Source organism: Bos javanicus, chromosome 11 (assembly GCF_032452875.1).
Source record: "Bos javanicus breed banteng chromosome 11, ARS-OSU_banteng_1.0, whole genome shotgun sequence".
NCBI lineage: Eukaryota > Metazoa > Chordata > Mammalia > Artiodactyla > Bovidae > Bos > Bos javanicus.
In genome coordinates this window covers 6490795-6512589 of record NC_083878.1, presented here as the reverse complement: position 1 = coordinate 6512589, position 21795 = coordinate 6490795, and the positions used below count along the sequence as shown (strand labels likewise).

The 21795-nt window shown below is 49.9% G+C and overlaps 1 protein-coding gene across 3 annotated transcripts in view; it reads left to right on the top strand.

The window, feature by feature from the left end:
- RFX8 (regulatory factor X8) overlaps positions 1–21795 on the top strand; it is a 52280-nt gene that overhangs the window by 15766 nt on the left and 14719 nt on the right. Inside the window, exons 5-12 of one of the 3 annotated variants that reach the window (XM_061431692.1) lie at positions 8447–8510; positions 9963–10073; positions 11098–11175; positions 15112–15225; positions 16769–16919; positions 18748–18828; positions 19119–19177; positions 20473–20629. In XM_061431692.1, the coding sequence (XP_061287676.1) occupies positions 8447–8510; positions 9963–10073; positions 11098–11175; positions 15112–15225; positions 16769–16919; positions 18748–18828; positions 19119–19177; positions 20473–20629 (815 nt within the window). Of the gene's footprint in view, positions 1–8446; positions 8511–9962; positions 10074–11097; positions 11176–15111; positions 15226–16768; positions 16920–18747; positions 18829–19118; positions 19178–20472; positions 20630–21795 lie in introns of those variants that run through there. The other 2 variants (XM_061431693.1, XM_061431694.1) reach the window with 2 other exon arrangements.

The window sequence follows — 21795 nt, the reverse complement described above, 5'->3', positions numbered from 1 at the left end:
ATTCATCCTTCTTAAGGATGGAAACACGCACATCACATCAACACTCCTCTGACATGCACGTCAGTCAGTCTCTGGCAACATCGTCTGCCAGAGAAACGTGTACCACGTTCATTTCCTCAGTTACGGTTCATTTTCATCATCATCTCAACGGCCAGGGCCATTTTGCACTGTCTTTGCTCTTCTCCTCTGTCAAATTTGACAGAATTGGCCATGTCCTGCTTGAACTTTCCTTTAGCCCTCAGGACTCTGCGTCATCCAGTCCCTTCCCTAGAATGAGCCCTTCCCTTCCCCACCAGGGCAGGCATCTCCCAGAGACCCGTCGCTTCATCATTAATGACGCTTTTCCTACACTTTGACCCCAGGACACCGAATTCTTTTCTGTCTCTCACCTGCCGCTCCCTCCACGGATGAGTCCTCCTCCTGAATCACTTCTCCTGCTCCTCGTCTCACCCACCCCCAGGGATGTTCTGTTGGGCCATCTCCTGGATGTTCCCATGCAGAGGACCCACTGGTCCCTCCCACTGAAGAGGTAGAACTTTAACTTCATTCGCTCCCTCCCATCACCTCTGCCTCTTGACACCCTCGTTTCCATCTGTGATCCCAAGAGATAGAACCTATGCAGAGGATCACCCTGCAGCCCTCCCTGACTCCCGGGTCACAAGTCCTGTTAATTCTCCCCTCCTGGGTCTCCTGATGACTCTTCCTGGTTACAGGTGTTTCCTGTATGTCCTCATCGTCTCACATCGAGATTATTTTCATGGGTCCTATGTAAGCTCCCTCCCTTCACCTCACCACTATCTGAACACAGCCGTGAGACTAACCTGCCCCCAGTTCTTCAGTTTTTCTCTTTCTTGCTCAGAAACCTCAGGAGCTTGCTCTTACCTCCTGTGTAGAGCCTACAGCCCCCTCTTCCCAGACTGGTGACCGTCCCCAGCTCTTTCTATAGGCACTTCCCATCCACGTTGCCAGTTTCTCCCGAATGTACAACCTTGGTTTCAGCCATGCTCGCTTTGCTCGGAGGACATCAAATGCGTGTCTGTCTTGGCTCCCCGTCATCCCGTCCTTGCAAGACGTCATTCCTTCTCTCTCAATCCAGCTATCAATCCAATTGCTTGGATGAATCCCCAGGGAATTACAGAGTGGAAAAAAACCATCTCAAAGGGTTCCATACTGTGTGATTTCATTTATAAAACATTTTGAAATGACAAAGTTTTTTTCCTTTCTAGTTGAAGGGTAGTTGATTCACAATGTTGTGTTAGTTTTCAAGTGTAGAGCAAAATGATTCACACACACACACACACACACATATATTCTCTTTCATATTCTTTTCCATATGGTTTATCACAGAATATTGAATGCAGCTCCCTGTGCTCCACAGCAGGACCTTGTTTATCCACCCTATGTATAACAGATTGCGTCCGCTAACCCCACCCCCCCAAATCCATCCCTCCCCCACCCTCCTTGCCTTTGACTACGTCAAGTCTGCTCTCTATGTCTGTGACCCTGTTTGTGTCTTGTAGATTGGTTGGTTTGTGTCATATTTCAGGTTCCACAAATAAGTGATATCATGTGGTATTTGTGAAATGGCAAAATTTCTGTAATGGAGGACAGCTTCCTCGTTGCCGGGAGTTAGGGGCGTTGGGCTGAGGGAGCAAGAGATGGTGCAGCCGTGGTCACCTTGTGATGAGACACGCACTGTGTCCCAGCCGTGGTGCTGGATGCAGGCATTTCCACAGGCGAGCTACATGCTCACGTGCAAAAATGAGTTTAAGGAAGGCTTGGGAAATCCGAGTGAGATCAGTGGATTTGTATCAGTGTCAAAACCAGATTGTGATATTGTACTAGAGTTTGGCAGGATGTCACCATTGGGGGAGATCAGGCAGAGGTAAAATGGAGCTCTCTGAATGATTATTTTATTTTTTATTGGAGTATAATTGCTTTATAATGTTGTGTTGGTTTCTGCTGTACAATAAAATGAGTCAGCCATAGGTATTCATATATCCCCTCCCTCTTGGACCTCCCTCCTTTCCCCTTGCTCCATCTTCACCCCTCTAGGTCATCAGAGAGTGGATTCTGAAAAAGAAAAACAAATATCGTATATTAACGCATATGTGTAATCTAGAAAAATGGTGGTGATGAACCTATTTGCAGGGCAGGAGTAGAGACAGACATACAGAACAGACTTGTGGACACAGCAGGGGAAGGTGGGGTGAATTGAGACAGGAGGATTGACATATAGATACTGTATGTGTGTAAAACAGACAGCTGGTGGGGGCCTGCTGTTAGCAGGGAGCTCAGCTCGGGACCCTGAATGATTTCTTACTTCTGCTACCTACATTACAAATGAATCAAGCCTCACCCTTCAGTCCAGGAAAACATGTGATGACAGGTCCTAGGAAGTGGCCAGTCTTCCCCTGCCGACGTCTTCTGCTGGCATCCATCCCCCCTTTGGCAGTTAGAGTCTGGATTGTCCCTGAGTCTCAGAGCCCTCCTCACGCTGGCCTGTGTGCATGTGTGTGTGTGTGTGTGTTGGGGGCCGGGGGGCTGGACAGGTAGCACACGTGTTCACACAGTGTCCTAACCAAGCACCTCCCCCTGTCCTCACACACCGAGGAAGGCAGGTGGCTGTGTCCGCCCAGGGCACACCCTCAGGTCCCGCTGTTACAGGCTCACTAGCATTCAGAACCCGGAGGGGATCCCCCAGCCAACCACAGACCAGCATCTTCCTTGTTCCCCAGAGTGACAGCTCCACTGAGCCAGGCGCTTCTCTGAGGGTGCAGCCAACTGAGGTCTGATTAGCACTTTCCTGCTAATATTTGCCTCGGGAAGGAGAAGGCATCTGGATTTTTCAAGGGCATCTTGTGTGTGTGTGTGTGTGTGTGTGTGTGTGTGTGTTTTCTGGACCTCATGTTAAGGAAAGAAATGGAAACCGCGGATGAGAGCATCAGGATAGAGATTTGGCTGGGAGCCAGGCTAGTGGCTTTAAGGGACTCTGGGGATTTTTTGCTTTCTCATCACTGCCACCACCAGGCACTGCAGAAAAAGCAGATAATCTAATTAAAATCAGTTTAGTCTTGAGATAAGCCCCTGTTTCCTCCCTGTCTCCCCATATTGTCCCTCGGAGCCCCTTCAGAGGAGAAATTCTACTGTCAGCTCTCTGCCACCATCCACCCCGCCCTCTCCTGACGCCAGTGGCTTAGCAGGAGGACAGGATCCCTAGCCCGGGACCTCTTTCACTGGACTCCTCACAGGTGGCCCAGGAGCAAGCAGACCCGGAGCCCTGGTGTCAGAGCGTTTGTTTTCCCTGGAGGTGAGGGAGGGGGCGGGGTGGACGACCGTGTTGTGGTGGATCCCACTGAAAACTGCTGAGGCAGCATTTCCAAGGAGAGACCAAGATTTGATTTGCAAAACCAACGAGCAGCTTGAGGCTTTTTTTTTTTTTTTTTAAGGAAAATGACTATAAATATGCAGCGTGTGCCAGATGCAAAGAAGCCCTTTCCCAACTCCAGGGCACTTCTTGCCTTGCTCCCCTCTCCAGGGTAACATCTTTATACAGGGAACAGACCTCCCCAGATCCCAGTCTTGTTTAGCTGGCAGCCGGACTGAGCCCTGGACCAGGGTCTAAGCGCTGACCTAGAAATTCTTGGCGAATGGAGGCCAAAGTATAAAATGCTCTGTTATTGTCAGGGGAAGGGGAGGGAAATGGAGAGAGAGTGTGTGTGTGAGTGTGTGTGTGGTTGTCACATCTAGAGAAACAGCTCTGCTTAACATGTTTATTCTCCACCTCGTAAGCAACATTCCTGGCTGACATGTCACAAGGAAAACGTTGTCATTTTCCAAATAGATGAGTCCCTGGTCTATCTAATGTGACTTCTGAGATTAGTGGGATGGAGGCCCAGGTGTCTCTCAGGACATATGAAAACTAGCCCTTGCCCTCATCCGTCCCCCAGTCCACACGCACGCGCACACACACACACACACACACACACACTCACTCAGCTTTTCCAACTTAGCATATTAAAAGCCTGTAAAAAGCTTCTAAAATCGGGCCTTCCCAAGTCACGCCTGCCTTTGTTCTCTGTGCGTTTGTTCCTCTGCCAGCTCATGAGCTCAGGGGGCTGCCTGGCAGCCCGCAGAACCCAGGACCTTGGGTCCATGGCTGGCTGGTTGTGCCCAGGGGAGAAGAAAGGCTCCGGTTTATCTTTCACATTCATCACCCTGGGAGGGCGAGTTCAAGGGAGCTGTCAGCCAAGCAATCGTGGGCACCGCAGACCCAGAACATCTCGGTGTCTTTCCCACGGAGTCCACGTGGCCCCACTGCCTGCAGGAGGTAAACCCTCCTGGGGCCAACCCTCCCCCGACAGCAGGGCTCTGCTGCGTCCCGGGCGGCCTCCTTCTCAGGTATAATCAGGGGTCCAAGTTGCAACCCGCACTTGGGCCGTGTCCACCCTGTGCTTCGCAAGGCTGGTTGGAACTTGTTAAGGTGTGTTTTGTTTTTTTTTTAAATAGGCATTACCTGGTTGTTGTCTAGCAGCTCGCAAAACATGGGTGTGGAGGATCCCGCCCTGGACTGCACCCTTGCTGGGGGGAGGTTTGAAAAGCAGGTGAAGCTCCCAAACCATCTCACCTGTTCAAAGCACCCCTCACATCCTCCTCTCCAGCCCAGACGCCCAGACAAGGTGGCGTGCCGTCTGTCTGCCGAGGAGGCCTGGCTTCCGGTTGCCGTTTTCCCTCGGGAACGACAGACTTTCAGCAGTTTCAAAGGTGTCCCGTTAGATCATCATTTTGCAATTAAGTTGCTCATAAAAATCTAATGGGGATAGAGTTAAGCAATGTAAATCAACAGCCCCCAGCACAGAAAATAAGGAACCCACGCCCCTCAGCCACACTCAGCCAATCCAGTTTAAAAAGAAGGCTGTTCTTCCTAATGGGAAAAGAATGAAAAAGAATAGATATATGTATGTGTATAACTGAATCACTTGGCTGCACACCTAAAACTAACACAACTTTGTTAATCAACTCTGTGCCAATATAAAATAAAATAGATAACCAGCGAGGACCCACTGCATAGCACAGGGAACTCTGCTCAATATTCTGTAATAAGCTAAATGGGAAAAGAATTTGCAAAACAGTAGATAGATACATGCATATGTGTGTATAATCACTTTGCTGTATACCTGAAACTAACACCACATTGTTAATCAGCTATACTCCAATATAAAATAAAAATTTTAAAAGTTGTTCTTTTCCACTTTGTTTCAAAACCCTCTCATCTTCCTTTGCCCTCCTCGTGTGCATTCTTTATTATCACACATATGCGTGTCTTACAGCAGTGGTCCCCAGCCTTTTTGGCACCAGAGAGCAGTTTCGTGGAAGACAGTTTTTCCATGCACTGGGGTGGGAGATGATTTCGGGATGGTTCAAGTGCGCTACATTTCCTGTGCACTTTATTTCTGTTATTATTGCATCAGTTATATCTCAGGTCATCCAGCATTAGCTCCTGGAGGTTGGGGGACCCCTGTCTTAAAAGACCAAAGAGTGGAAGAGGTAATAGTGATGAAGATGTGAAGTCAGAGCTGGATTTCTGGCTCTGTGAATTGTTTCTTGTTTCCTGTACATAACTGGGGAAAATAATGAATTACTCTCCACTACATAATGGGTTGTTGTGAGGAGTAAGGGGGAGTGAATAAGGCACTTAGCAATGGGCAAATGCTCAGTGTATTTTAATCGTTAGTGTCGTGTGTGTGCTTAGTGCAATCAAAAGGATATTAAATAAAGCTTTTTGCAATCATAAGACCTACCCTGATATGAATACATACATTGACTATTTAACTTGAGATGTAAAAGTATCAAGTTGATAAAAAAATAAAATGGGAAAAAAATATATCAAGTTGAGAGGCTTCCCTGGTAGTCCAGTGGTTAAGACTCTGAGCTCCCAACGCAGGGAGCACGCGTTCAGTTCCTGGTTGGGGAACTAAGACCCCACATGCCGCATGGCACGGCCTAAAATTTAAAAAACAAGTTAAGGGTGTCTTAACCAGATTCATTCCCTGGGTCAGGAAGATCCCCTGGAGGAGGAAAATGGCAACCCACTCCAGGATTCTTGCCTGGAAAATCCCATGCGCTGAGGAGCCTGGTGGTTGCAAAGAGTCAGACACGACTGAGCAACTAACACACACTCCTAACCAAAAACAGAGTCGTTGATTCATGTTCTTTGAGTAAAAATGGAAATGAAGTCCATCAACGGTGAGAAGATGAAACACCTTGCCTCCACAGTCTGAGGCTGAACACGTCCGGGACGTGAATTCTGTTTTATTACATTTTTATCTTCTTACCTTTGTAATTGCTTCACGTTGTTGTTTCACTGCTGTTAGGATGATTTGCAAGGGCAAATGATGATGCCAAAATGATGCAAATGAAAGTCTGGATTAATGACAAATGATGTCAGAACCTGAGAATGTGGATGCAAATTGTAGTTAAGCTAGAAGAAAGTTATATGCCAGAAAGCATATTCAGCTAACACAACACTTTCGGGAAAAGGAAAAAAAAAAGGCTGAGTCGTGTGGCATATAATCATGTCCCAGCCCTCTTTACGCTGGACCCTTTTTAGCCAAATTGATCGTAAAAGCTAATGAAAGTCAAATGTGTTTTTTATGTGTCTACACTGTGCTGAGTGAAGCAGACAGTCTGCAGGACCCAGAAGGGACCCTGACCTTCCTCTGACCCCCTTTGTGAGGCTGGGAGAATCTGCTAACCTTCATGCACACCCTGGAGACTCTGAGCGAAGGTTACAGGCTCGGGGGGTTGGAAAAGTTCTTTTAGTGGTGGGAGATTGTTATTGTTTAGACGCTCGTTGGTATCCAACTCTTTGCGACTCCATGGACCATAGCCAGCCATGCTCCTCTATCCGTGGGATTCTCCAGGCAAGAATAGTGGAGTGGGTTGCCATTTCCTTCTCCAGGGGCTCTTCCCAACTAAGGGATGGAACCTACCCCATCCTTCCCCTTCGTCGGGTGGAAAATTGAAGCTCTCAGAGCTCAAGCGACACAAATAAGAGCAGCCAAGGATGCCTGTTCTGTTGTGGAGTTAGCTGCCACCTCCTTCCCAAGCTGCCCTTCCCTGTCCCCCAGCAGTTAAATCTTAACCGCCTGGGCCCTGCCTGTGGGGCAGGAGCCAAGGGGACAGCCCCCATGGAAGCCAAGTGACCTCTCTGAGCCGACTCACCTCCAGGTAACTCCTGCGCCCTGGCTTTGTTTCTGTTGTGGTCATTTGACAGCTTTTTTGTTTCTGTTTAGTCACTAAGTCATATCTGACTCTGCAACCACATGGACTGTAGCTCACCAGGCTTCCCTGTCCTTCAGTATCTTCCAGACTTGGCTCAAATTCATGTCCATTGAGTCAGTGATTCTATCTAACTGTCTCATCCTCTGTCGCCCCCTTCTGCTGCTGGTGAGTCAGCTCTTTGCATCAGGTGGCCAAAGTATTGAAGCTTCAGCTTTAGTATCAGTCCTTCCAGTGAATATTCATGGTTGATTTCCTTTAGGATTGACTGGTTTGATCTCCTTGCTGTCCAAGGGACTCTCAAGAGTCTTCTCTAGCACCACGGTTCGAAAGCATCAGTTGTTCAGTGCTCAGCCTTCTTTATGGTCCAGCTTTCACATCCGTACATGACTGTTCGAGAATGGACTGACCCAAACCTAAGGTCAAGGGAGAGCTCCTGGGACTTTAGAGAGGCTTGAAGGGGATGAAGGACCTTCCTGCATGAGATGAAAGCCATTTTCCTCCACTTCCTTCTGACTACCACCATCCCAGGCCATCCCTGCCTTGAAGACCTTGAACTTGCATCCAGAAGCAGAAGCAGAGTGTTGGTCTGCTACCTCACACCACGTGCACAGAACTGAATCTACTCTCCATGATGACATGTGAACCCACATGGTGTGCTGACATGGACCTTACATATTATTCCTTCGCAGTTTCCTTGTTCTGTGAAAGTGCCCTGCCCCATCCATTGACTCACAGGATATTATCATTTCTGAGTTGATCATTTTCAAAGCTCTAAATCAGAAAATAGAAGACTTCATCTGCATGATGATTTTTCTTTTCTCACCAGAGCAAGTTCTAACCATGAGGACATCATATTCTTGCTTCTGAAGGGAATAAACTTTTAAAAATAAATATGTGATTGTCACAGTTATACAATGAATTAAAAAAAAAAAAACTTTAAGCAGGTGATAATCAGCAGTTTTGGAGAGAAACTTGGAGGAGGGTTTTGAAACCAAAGTTGTGTGTGTGTTTGTGTGTGTGTGTGTGCTGAGTCGGTTCCGATGCAACCCTATGGACGGTATTCCCCCCACACAAATAACCTCACTGCAAAAGAACCTTTATGCCTGAGCTCAGAAATAGGGGTCTAACTAAAATTATTTCTCTCTTATCTGTTATGTCACAGTGGAGACATTGTTGCCTTTGAAAAGTCTACTAATTATAACTGCATTCTCCAAGAAGAAGGAGCAGTGAGTGTTGAATAAAATAGATTTGCTATGATAGACCCTGAAATACTCAGTAATTGTTGAATTAGATGCAATTATTTTCCTGTGTATAACGTTATTATGGGCAGCCCTTAGCCACTCACCCCCTGATCCTCAAGGCAATGCTGGCTGATAATGAGGGAGCATCAGGTGAGGAGGAAGCTGGTGGCTGCTCTCAGTGAGCGCAGTGCCCGTGGGACACAGTTGGGGTGGCACTCCTAGCCCTCCGGGTAGGGCGGGCAGTTCAGAAGACCTCTCTGTCCTCCCATGGCGTGTAGACAAGGGCCTACTGCAAACCCACATGAACGATCTGCTAAGCAAATTGAGTAGCTCAGAAGTGAATAGCTCGGTGAGAAGCTTAGGAAGGCTCAGAGTGCAGAACAAGAAAGCCAAGGAGGATATACTGACCCTGGAGCTGTGCTGCCACAGAGCAGGCCATTAGGTTGGAGAGGATGAGGGGGACTCCCCCGACCCCGGTGCAGTCCAGCAGGGCAGGCTCTGGGGCTCAACTTCCAGCTTCCCAGGAATGCTCTCACCTACTCTATTAGAATGGAAATTATTCAAAAGATGTCAGGGAAATCCTGAAGAAATCATCTGAGTACAGTCCTTCATGCAAATCAGGAGCAGCCATGCCTCCCCTTGCTCCGGGGTGGGAGTAGGGCAGGGAGGTGAGCAGCAGGATTGTTGAGTTCACTTTCTGCCGCATGGCCTTTTTCCATTCTTAATGAAAATGTTTTATATTCTGTAATCTGTTCTTCGAAAGGAAAGTCAGTGCCCCTCACTTTCCTTGTTCATTCGGCCCTGAGATTTTATATATGACTGACCATTTCTGTAATCCAGGGATAGTGACCCAGACAGGAGATGGTTTTAGTTCAAGGGCGGACAACCGTGTAGACAAGCATTGTAGAATGTGTTTATGGCATCGGGTTTTTCATAGGCAGGCTTTTTGTTGTTACTATTCAGCATCTGTGGGCTTCCCAAGTGGCACTAGTGAAGAACGCACTTGCCAGTGCAAGAGATAGACGTGGGTTTGATCCCTGGGTCGGGAAGGTCCACTGGAGGAGGGCATGGCAACCCACTCCAGTATTCTTGCCTGGAGAATCCCATGGACAGAGGAGCCTGGTGGACTACAGTCCATAGGGTCCCAAGGAGTTGGACACGACTGAAGCGATTTAGCACGCACACACACATACAGCATTTGTAATGCAAGGTCATTTTGAAATATTAAATATGTAAAATATTAAATCCTAATTGCTCTCTGGTGACTAGAGAGTATAGTCTTATAGAGGAAGGTTAGTATCATTTTCAATGAAACAAGAGGAAATAGTTGCTGGGATCAAGAAAGTGCCCAGGGGTGTGGATGAAAGATTAACCTATAGTAGCAGTGAATAATTATTATCTGACTTAAAGAAATAATCTGTGTGAAAATGGTTTTAGGGTGACAATCATTCACCGATCAAGACAGAACCCATTGGATCCCCTTTGTCTGGATTCAGGAGATGTCCATTCTGGGAGCAGGAACTGGCAAAGAAATACTCCTACCACATGGTAGGCTTGGGACTTCCCTGGTGGTCTGGTGGTTGAGAGTTTGTGCTTCCACTGCAGGGGACATGAATTTGATCCCTGGTTGGGAAGTTGCACATACTACACAGGGTGGGGAAAAAAATTTTTTTTTAACAGTAAGATTGCACACATCAGGGAGACTAATGCTCCGTGCCTTGCTGCCTAGGGCAGTAAATGGTTTCTTAGTCTGCCAGTGATCACAGTTGTACAAAATGAACTAAGATTTGCCTTCTGCCAGGCCCGTGAGGACTGTCATTCCCTCCTGGGCTGGGTGATAGTCAGGAAATTCAGGGCTTCTCCTCACGCCCTATAAAAAGACTCCACCTGGGATCATGTCACATTCTAGAATGAGGGTCTCCATCACAGAGCAAGAAAGAGGTCTGTGTATTTTCTAGCAACTGGGTCTGGGGGCATGTGAAAGGGGAAATTGGGCTTTAGAGGGAAAGGTGGCAAAGATCGGTGGTCTTTAGAGTGGGTGGTACAGACCCAGAAATAAATGAGTTATGGCATCAAAAACGAAGTGACTTCAATTTTAGTTGAAGTTATGCATTACTCCACATCAAATGAAAATGTCGCTCAGTCAGGTCCGACTTTTGTGACCTTGTGGACTGTACCCTACCAGGCTCCTCTGTCCATGGGATTCTCCAGGCAAGAATACTGGAGTGGGGTACCACTTCGCATAACTATCAGTAAAAACACACGGCCCCAGGAAAGAGTTTGGTTGATGCCACAGCCAGATGGTATTATTATAGGGCCTGCAATGCAGGAGACCTGGGTTCAATCCTTGGGTCAGAAAGATCCCCTGGAGAAGAACATGGCAACTCACTCCAGGATTCTTGCCTGGAGAATTCCATGGACAGAGGAGCCTGGTGGCCTGGAGGCCACGGGGTTACAAAGAGTCAGAGCCAGCTGAACGGCTGACACACACTAGGGCCTCGGCAAGGTCTGTGAGAAGCAGGTAATTCTAGAAGTGGGCTGCCAGCCGAAACGACTCTCTCTATCCTCCTAGGTGGCCTTCCTTGCTGATGAATACTGCAACTGTTGTCAAGACATTCTGCAACGTGTGAGGAACCAAGAACTCGAGAGGGTAGGGTTTTATCTACAAAACGCAAGCATTTATGACTTGTTCTTAACCTCTCGGCTTGAAAAGACCCCTCAAGGGATGTGGAGTAGGAATTCATTGCACTAAAGTGCTTAGAATGCAGCTGTTTTATAGTCAGTGAGCTCTTGAAGGTGATATTTTTATTCAGTTTAATCATCTGGAAATTTTCCAAGGTGCTCATATGGATAATTTTACGCTTTAAATATAAACTCAGCTATTTTTAGATCCTAATTCCAGCTGATCTGGAATAAAGTACTGATGGCCCAGTGGTAAAGAATCTGCCTGCCAATGCAGGAGACGCAAGAAACATGGGTTCTATTCCTGGGTCGGGAAGATCCCCTGGAAAAGGAAATGGCAACCCACTCCAGTATTTTTGCCTGGGAAAACCCATGGACAGAGGAGCCTGGTGGGCTACAGCCCATGGATTCCCAAAGAGTTGGACACAATTTAGCGACTAAAGAACAACAACTTTATTTACCCTGGGATTCTCAGAGATGGTTTTCAGAGCTGTTATTGATACATGCTAATGCACAAGACGGAGAAGGCAATGGCACCCCACTCCAGGGCTCTTGCCTGGAAAATCCCATGGACAGGGGAGCCTGGTGGCTGCAGTCCATGGGGTCGATAAGAGTCAGACACGACTGAGTGGCTTCACTTTCACTTTTCACTTTCATGCACTGGAAAAGGAAATGGCAACCCACTCCCGTGTTCTTGCCTAGAGAATCCCAGGGACGGGGGAGCCTGGTGGGCTGCCGTCTATGGGGTCGCTCTGAGTCGGACACGACTGAAGTGACTTAGCAGCAGCAGCAGCAATGCACAAGAAGCAGTTTGAAGCAGGGTGCTCTGACATGGGAATCATCAAGAGTGGATTGTATTCTAGAGTTGGCCATGAAAGGCATGAAGAAATCTTTTAACCATTCTGAATTCTATCTTTTACCGTATAAAATGAAACTCCAGAGAAGCAAGTGCACATTTAAATGAAAAGTCTTCTGAGGCTTCAGTGTTCTAAGCACTTCCACTTTGGGAGATAATATTTACTCAGCATGAAGGCATTTCATGCTTTGTAGAAAACATTGGCCTGAGGGAGGGACCAGGCTGTCTTCAGAGTGACCCCTGGCCTATTAACACCATGTTATAAACACCCCCCAAGTTGAATATCCAATCCACTTCTTCTTGTCTACGATGCTTCATCAAGTACTAACTGAATACTTACCCTGTGACCAGCACCATTTCCGGAACAAAGAGGGTATTCCCTTGGAGTCTTGAGAAGCTGATAGTCTGGTACTGAAAGGAACAGTGTAAGCCAATGAGTGTGATATGGTATGGAAAGTTCTAGAACACAGTGTGATCGAACTGTTCTCGGCTCCCAAGAGAAGAAAAACAGAGATGCCTGGAGAAGTTTCCCCAGAAGAGGCCATGTTGCGGGCGAGTCTCATAGAAAAGCAGAAGTCCAACAGACGCTACATGGGGGAGAAGAGGGATTCTGGGAGGAACGCATGGTGCAGGCAGAGGCAGAGGGTGGTCACAGGCGTCACAGGACAGGAAGGTGGCTATGACCGGATTTATGATCTCACCGGCCCCGTGGGAAACCCTGACTTATTGAGAAGGCGGTGGGTTGGCAGTGACATCAGATGCCATATTATGGGAGCAGAGGGTGGGGAGGAGGCTTTGCCACAGTCAAGGTGACAAGGAAGGAGGGCTGGGTCTGGAACAGTGACAATGACGTCAGAGAGAAAGAGGGACAAATCAGAGAAATATTTCTGTAGCAGGCAAATCTGGATGGATGACTCGGAATGTGGGAGGCGGGACGAGGGGTGGGCCGAGACAGTGCTCTCTCATCCAGACCCATGAGCCCCAGAAGCCTCCAGCCTCGGAGTCAAAGGATTCCTCCTCCCTGCTCAGGCTCTTGTTTTTATCATTAAATACCAGAGTCTCTTTGGAGATGTCTTCTTTTGAAGAGAAATCTGAAGAGATTTTCAAATCCGGGGTCAGCACTCACAGCCTACACAGAAGAAACAGCTTAAGAGTCTGGGGTTCTTGGAGTACCTGGAGTCAGTACTGTGTTGCCTCAGGATATCTGAGCTGCAGAAATCTCAGAAGGCGAGAGTCTTCATGAGCTGGCAACTCAGATGGGCCACCAGGTCCACATGGGAGGAGATAAAGACAGGGCCCTGCCATTTTGTTTCTCAACAGAAGTCTTTAAAGAAGGCTCCTGAGGCTCGGGGAAGAATGGACACATGTATATGTGGCTGAGTCCCTTTGCTGTCCACCTGAAACCATCACAGCACTATTAATTGGCTAGACGCCAATACAAAATAAAAAGTTAAAAAGATGCAGCTGGCTTTCAGGAGGTACACTCAGAAATCAGAATAAAGTGGCAAATACATTATGGAATTATAGGCTCTTTTACCAAGGTTTATAGCATTAACCCAGTTCATGATAAAATGCTATTTCACTTTAAAATGAATAAATATTTTGCTAATAATAAAAAGAAGTACCCTTTGTAGAATCACACTGGCTCCCTTTAGCTGGCACTGTCCTTAGTCAAAGCTATGGTTTTTCCAGTAGTCTGGTATGGATGTGAGAGCTGGACTATAAAGAAAGCTGAGTGCCAAAAAATTGATGCTTTTAAACTGTGGTGTTGGAAAAGACTCTTGAGAGTCCCTTGGACAACAAGGAGATCCAACCAGTCCATCCTGATGGAAATAAGTCCTGAATATTCATCGGAAGGACTGATGCTAAAGCTGAAACTCCAATACTTTGGCCACCTGATGCAAAGAGCTAAGTCATTTGAAAAGACCCTGATCCTGGGAAAGATTGAAGGCAGGAGGAGAAGGGGACGACAGAGGATGAGATGGTTGAATGGCATCACCGACTCTATGGAGATGAGTTTGAGTAAGCTCCAGGAGTTGGTGATGGACAGGGAAGCCTGGCGTGCTGCAGTCTGCAAAGAGTTGGACACGACTGAGTGACTGAACTGAACTGAACTGTCGTAGGTGAATTCCAACATGATGTCAAGGAGGAGGCAATGTATCTTCGGTTATATATGGTTACATGTCTTCTTGAGCTGAAAATAATTGAAGGGGTCAGTCAGTCACTGAAAATGCATTCTGAACTCTGGCTTGTGCCCCAGGGCCCGATCTTCGTCCTACTGTAATCAGTAGAGCCCCCTTGTTATCATAATCAGCCTTCCTTCTAGAAAACTGCCTCAGGACCAGTCTTCCACCCACCCAGCAGGTGCCCTCTGATGGATGTAAAATCACTTCTAAAATACAGCTTGGGAGACCTTCCTTAGTGCTCCAGTGGCAGACTCTGTGCTCCCCAGGCGGGGGGCCTGGGTTCCATCCCTGGTCAGGGAGCTAGATCCCACAAGGCACACTAAGAGTTCGCATGAAAGTGAAAGTGTTAGTCGCTCGGTCATGTCTGACTCTTCGAGACCCCATGGGCTGTAGCCCGCCAGGCTCCTCTGTCTGTGGGATTCTCCAGGCAAGAATACTGGAGTGGGTTGCCATTCCCTTCTCCAGCGGACCTTCCAGACCCAGGAATTGAACTTGGGTCTGCTGCACTGTAGGGGATTCTCTAACATCTGAGCCACCAGGAAGCCCTAAGAGTTCGTATGCTGCAGCTGAAAGATCCTGTGTGCCACAACTGAGACCTGGAGCAGGTCTTAGTTATAGATAAATTTATTATTTATTATTAAATATCATTTATAAAGCATTTATTTATTAATAAATAATGAGATTTTTAAAAGTAAAATACGATACATTAAATACAGCTTGGAAAAGCCGACAGGCAAAGCTTTCCATGGGTTGGAATGAAATTCATCCAGTTACCGTTCAGGGTTGATGAACTGCCTGTGGGGGACTGGTCTCACCAGGCACAAAAGCAGGGCTCAGAGCTATGTTCTGTCCCTCACGTCAGGTGGAGGACTTGCTGATGTCCTTCTGGAAGTCTCTGCAGCAAGACACAGTGATGCTCCTGTCGCTGCCCGACGTGTGCCGGCTCCTTAAGTGCTATGACGTGCAGCTGTACAAGGTAGGCTGTTCCTTCCAGGTGCTGGCTTGTGTCCTGTCCAGAAGTTGGTACCCAGTGCTGGGGGCTTCCCAGGTGGCGCGGCTGGTACAAACCCGCCTGCCAGTGCGGGAGACGCAGGAGAGGTGGGGTTGATCCCTGGGTTCAGGAAGATCTCCTGGAGAAGGAAATAGCAGCCCACTCCAGTACTCTTGCCTGAAAAATTCCATGGACAGAGAAGCCTGGCGGGCTACAGTCCATGGAGTTGCAGAAAAGTTAGACATGACTGAAGCGACTTAGCATGCACACACTGGGGTTAGAGCCACAGCCCTCACACTCTGGGGTGTCCATGGATCTCAGATCTTCTGAGAAATCAGTGGTGGAGCCAGTGGACCAGGAGCCTTAGATCTTTTCCTCAGACTCAGTTTTCCTTTCTGAATTCACTGAGAATCCAAGTGACCTCGTGTAGAGACAAAGCCAGTGAGTGTGATACAGTCTGGAAAGTTCTGGAACACAGTGTGATTGCACTGTTCTGGGCGCTCAAAGGAAGAACAGAGATGCCTGGAGAGGGCTTCCCAGAGGAGGCCATGTTGCTGGCAAGTCTCGCAGGAAAGGGGAAATTCTACGGACTCAAAACGGAGGAGAACACACATGCAGGCAGGAACACGTGGGGCAGGCAGAGGCAGAGAGTGGTCACAGGTGTCACAGGGCGGGAAGGCCGCAGTGACCGGACTTACTGCCTCACTTGCCCTGTGGGAGACTTGGGACTTCCTGAGGAGACGGTGGGTTGGCAGTGACATTGATGCCATATTATTGGAGCAGAGGGTGGGGAGAAGGCTTCGCCACAGTCAAGGTGACAGGGGAGGAAGGTTGGACTGAGAGGTCCGATGACACTAGAGAGAAAGAGGGACAAATTAGAAAGAGGGACAAATTAGAAAGAGGGACAGACACAGGGTGACCGGCCGAATTGAGTCAGAGTCCTTACTCTGATGTTTCAACAAAAGAGGGCTTTTAAAAATAGGTAATTGGAGCCGTTGCTTTGGATTGTACACAGCTTCTGGGGTTTGTAGGTTTGTTTTTTGGACTCTGTGTCTAGAATGATTAATTGTGTTTTGGGAGTCAATTATATGTAATTTCTGGAGTGAAATGTGCTTTCCTTAAGCTTGTCATGAACTTTTACCTTTTATTTTATATTTTTTTTTTTAGGGAAAAAAAAATATCGGGCTTCTAAAATTTTTAACATAAAGGTTGAAAACTTGAGGCTGGGTTCAGCCCTTAAGTATTTTGGTTTGACCTCAAAACCAAAACCAGTCTCAGCCAACATTCATGTTGTGTACACTTGTGAATCTGTCCTCAATATTTTGAAATCTTTGGAAGAGTTCTGATTCCAGCCTCTGCAGCCTGCTGTCCTGCCCAGGGGGCAGCAGCCAAGACTCCGTGGTGGCTGCGTCCTTAGCTGGGTGGGGGCCCCTCTCTCGGGCTGTGGCTCGCGTGACCCCGCCTCGTGTGACCGGAGGCTGCCCGCACTGGCTGGCGGCCATGTGTCGTCTTCTCACTTCTGTTGTAGGGAATTGAGGACGTTCTCCTCCATGACTTTTTGGAAGATGTTTCTATTCAGTATTTGAAATCTGTCCGGTTGTTTAGTAAGAAATTCAAGCTGTGGCTCCTCTCTGCTCTGGAGGGCTTTCCAGCCCTCTTACAGATCTCCAAACTCAAAGGTGGGTTTCCATGGAGAACGTGGATTCTGTGAATGCAAGTGCAGCATCTAACTTTCCACGTGGGGTAGGTCGTCTCCCCTTTACTGCAGCCTGAGGCATATAGGATCTTAGTTCCCCAGCCAGGAATCAAACCCACACCCCCTGCAGTGGAAGCATGAAGTCTTACCCACTGGACTGCCAGGGAAGACCCCTCTCCCGTCTGGTGTCTTTTTGCCTTCGTGCACTGAACTGCAGTCCACAAGTCCTGGCCACTTCGGCTTTCTCAGCTTTTCCTTTAATGCCCATAAGGGAGGCGTGTGTTGATCCATCCACACCCTCTTGCCGATTCCCCAAGCAGGGCCAAGGGGGTGGGGAGGTAGAAAAGGCAAGGGAGAGGCCAACCAGCTCTGCCATCCTTGGCTCACTGCCCACCCAAGCAGGGCCAACAAGGGTCCTGGACCCTCTGTGCTCTGCTCAGGCCCCGCGAGGCTCCAAGAGTATCGCTCCCTCCTTAGAAATTCCTCCCAAGGCCCAACTTGCCCACACTCCAGGCCTCCGGACATTCACACCCACGTGGAGTGTGAACACAGGAGGCTGTTGGTCTGCTCAAGCCTGCAGCGGCCGCTCCAGGCCTTCCTGAAGCTGACTGTTGGTGTCCCTCTGACGCCGTGGTCCTCATAAACTCCAGCACACGCCCACTGGACGGACAGTGTCTTTTACGGTCCTGAAAATACCCTTGTTTCCCGCTCCTGCCTTTGTGAGGTTCTCCATCATCGCCTCTAGCTCTCCCCGCCCAGCCCCACCCTTCCTGGGCAGCTCAGGCCTCTCCCGGCACCCAGCCCTCCCCACCTATTCCCCTCCGCCCTGCAAGTCCGCCTCCCTGGCACCCTGTGTGTGCCATCTCCCCCGAGGGCCCACAGAATGGGCCATGCCTTATCTTCAACCCCTGGCACCCCCAGCGGCCCTGGCTGCATTGATCCCTGTTTGACCCATTTGGAAACTCCCAGGCCCAGGGTGTGTGATCACCAGTCAGGAATGTGCCAGGAAGGGTCCCCCAGAGAGAACCGTGAGGTCTGGTGCGTGCTTGGAAAGGGGACCTAGGACAGGGGTCCAGTTTTCCGTGGCCCCTTCCCCACCTGCTCTCATCCTGCCCTCCGGCTCCCATCCCTTCCCCTCCCCAGGCTCTTCAGTAGCTTCCACACTGATGGTTCTGCCTTCAGCCTCACTCTCCTTGGTCACACAGCCCTCCCCTTCCATCACCCCAGCACCTGTGGCTATGTTGATCCCTCTTTGACCCACTTGGAAACTCACAGGCCCAGGTTGTGTGATCACCATGTCCCTGTTGTGTGGGTGGGCCACACTTCTTCACTGCTTGACCTCTGACCCATCCCCGCCCACCTGCCCCCAGGGACCTCCAGCACCCACTGGCGCTCCCCAGAGACTCCTGACTGGTTGTGCCCAAGAAGCCCTTGTTCCTGCTGCTGTTTGTACCCCATCGGCCTTCCCCAACCCCTTGCCTGGCCAACTCCTACTTACGTGTTAAGACCCAGACTGAAGATCCACTTCCAGGTGGAGCTGCTCCCGACACTTTCTGCCCCAAGAAGCCTTCGCTCCTTTCTCCCTATGGCTCATGTTGCCGGGAGCGCTTGCCCTGCTGGTGGGAGACTGTGCCTTGGTGACCCGTCCCTAGCCGGAGCCCCTGGACAGTGGAGGTCCCTCTCCTTCCTCCAGCCGTGCAGGCGCTGGAGGGAGTATCCCCATGAGTGAACACATGAATGAAATGAGTGAATGAGCCCATCCAGGAGGGCGTCCCCCTCTCTCATTTTCGCATTTCTGGTCATTTCCCAAGGAGAACATGCAAAGATGTGGAAGCTGGAGGAACTCAGAGTTCCTGGGCAAAATGGTCACCTGTACAGAGCCCACGAGGCAGGTGCTGCTGACACCATTTTTCTAGCGTTGGGCGGGGGAGGGGGTTAGTCACCTTGCCCGGGAGGATCTAGAGCCATGTGGGAAAAGGCAAGGGAGGCAAGGGTACTGGGGGCCTGGCTGTGTGGGGCAGGCTGGCGGCTGTGCCATTCTGGGCAGACAGGTGTGCCAGCTGTGGGCACCACCTGTGTGCGCCTCCTCTCCCTGCCTGCTCCCTTCCCCCCACCCCTCCAGTCAGTCATGTGAACTTGAAGTCATAGGATCAGTAATGGCCATTTGTATTGTTCTTGACAGAGGTTACTGTGTTTGTCAAAAGGCTAAGAAGAAAGACATACCTTTCCAACATGGCGAAGGTAGGTTTCCTGAGTGTCCCCCGGGCCCTGTCCTGGCCCCCCACCCACCCAGGTGTGTGTTGGGGCCACCAGGTTCTGGGCTCTGACTTTCTCTGTCTTGAGTGACCACACAGCTTCACTGTTAGAGGAGGAGAGGAGAGGGGCTAGGGAAAAGGTTCTGGACTCTGTTCTGAAATCCCATGGCAGCAGATGGGGACAGAGCCTGGGACCGTCCTCTGCCCTAAAGCAGCCCCGGCCAGGGAGGCATCCAGCCAGGCCCGCCTCTGACAGTCTCCATCCTCCCGGCGCAGAACTTCTCCCCCAGACCCAGCTCCTCCAGCTGGTTCCCCCTTCTATGCTCGAGGGCTGATGGCCATGACTTTGCAGCATAGCCTCCATCCTGACCCGTCTGCAGCAGCCACCTCAGGCTCCAGAGCCAGCCCTGCTCGGAGCCAGCCCTTCAGTATTGCCCTGGGGGTTTACTTAGCACCCAAGGGCCGGTTTCCTCTCCATAAAACTGAAGTGACTGTAGCACCTGCTCCTGGGGCTGGGATACGGGTGACCCACCTCCCGTCCTACAGACCCTGAGTGTGGAAGGGATTGGATTGTCCCCTTGGGTGTACATGTGCGTGCTCATTCGTGTCCGACTCTTTGTGACTGCATGGACTGTAGCCTGCCAGGCTCCTCTGTCCATGCGATCCTCCAGGCAAGAGTACTGGAGTGGGTTTCCATTCGCCTCTCCAGGGGATCTTCCTGTCGCAGGGATTGAACCCATATCTCCTGCGTCTCCTGCATCTGCAGGCTGATTCTTTACTGCTGAGCCACCAGGGAAGATCCCCTTGGACACTGGAGGCCAAATTCACTGCCCAGGGCTCCCAGGGGAAGAAAAGACATGGCTTCTGAGTCCCCTCGGCCACCCTGTAGAGTCCACCCACCTTTTGCTTTTCCAGAAACACACTTGCCTTGTAGACCCCGAGTCACCCACTGGTTCTCTCTCTGGAGCATTCAGGCTCCTTGCTGGGGGCACAGAGGATAAGGAGCTGGGAGAGGAGGCGCCACAGGCCCTGAGACCCCACACCCACCTGCCCCCAAGCAGAAGTGTTCTAAATGCTGCATTTCAGAAAGGCAGTTATAGAATGTGGGAAATTTAGACATTTTCATTGTCAGCTGGGATTCCATTTTAGTGGGCAATACCCCCAATCCAGTTTTCTTTCTCTTTGATAACTACACAATCATGGTAATTTGGAGAGGGGGGCATCAGGCCACAGTAAGATGATGAGATTTCAGTAAGTGTTGTGTGTGTCCTTTGTCTTCAGACCATGAGGATGGTGCTGAGAAACAGCAGGAGGGTCAGCGTCCTGAAGTCGGATCTAGGCACCATCTTCCATCAGGGCGTTTTGGATAGTTCCCAGAAAGTCCTGCCCAGGGACCTGAGCGGCGCCGATGTCCTGGGAGAGAACACAGAGATGAAATGTAATCCTCCTTCAGCCTCTGCTTTGGGCAGTGTTTGGTATATGATCGGGGCTGGCATGGCCATCCCCAGTAAATGAATCTGATCCTTCCCTGGTGGCTCAGTGGTAAAGAATCCGTCTGCCAATGCAGGAGACACGGGTTCAATTCCTGGGTCAGGAATATCTCCTGGAGAAGGAAATGGCAACCCACTCCAGTATTCTTGGCTGGGAAATCCCATGGACAGAGGAGCCTGGCGGGCTTACAGTTCATGGGGTTGCAAAGAGTCGGACGTGACCTAGCAACTGAACAACAACAGTCCTTGATAAGTAGCCCCTCCCCTACCACTTGTCTGTCCCTTGAAGATCTCCCTGCTCCCCACTACCTGGCTGTCCCAAGTCCCAGATCCTCCCCCAGGAGACTCCCCTCCAACCAAACCAGCATCTGAAAAGCATACACCAAACCCAGTAGACCTCAGGGCTACGGAAACCCCGCCTCCCAGGCCACTAACTCTGCTAGAAATCCCAGGTGACTCCCCAAACCTTGCTCTCAACCTCAGCCCAAGCTCAGAGAGACCCAGGAGGTGTGAGTGCCTGCCAGCCTCCCCCAAGTGCCTGCCAGCCTTCCAGGGCCTCCTTGTGTGTCTCTCCAAGGGGGCACAGGTCTGGCAGGGAGACAGCCTAACAGGTGAATGCTCAAGACGTGCCTGGAAATACTTCCGGATGGAGCCTGGCGGTGCCTCTGCCAGGGCCGAGGCAGTCCACTGGGTTTTCCAAATCTTCCTGGCGTGTGGTGGCACTCAGCTGGGGGGACCAAAGGCTGTCCTTATGCCCTCTCTCCCCCACTGCTGCCTGCACAGGTGGGGGGGCCCCGGTCCCCCCATCACTTCCCAGCCTCCACCCCTCAGGTCTGTGCTGACAGAGTCCACAGCCCCCGGCAAGGCACCTAACATCCCTCAGCGGCTTTGATGTCCTTCATCCCCTTTATAAAAACAGCGGGGATGGGTGAGGTCATGTCTGTATCATGCAGTGAGCTCACTTGGAGCCGGGTTCTGCGTAATTACAAGGTGTAGTTATGATTTCAAAATCTTTCTTCCCATTTCAACGAGGAGCAGAGGGGGTCACTGGAAGGCAAAAGCACAGAGCTCTGAACCAGACGACCTGGGGTGACACATCCCACCCAAGAAGGCA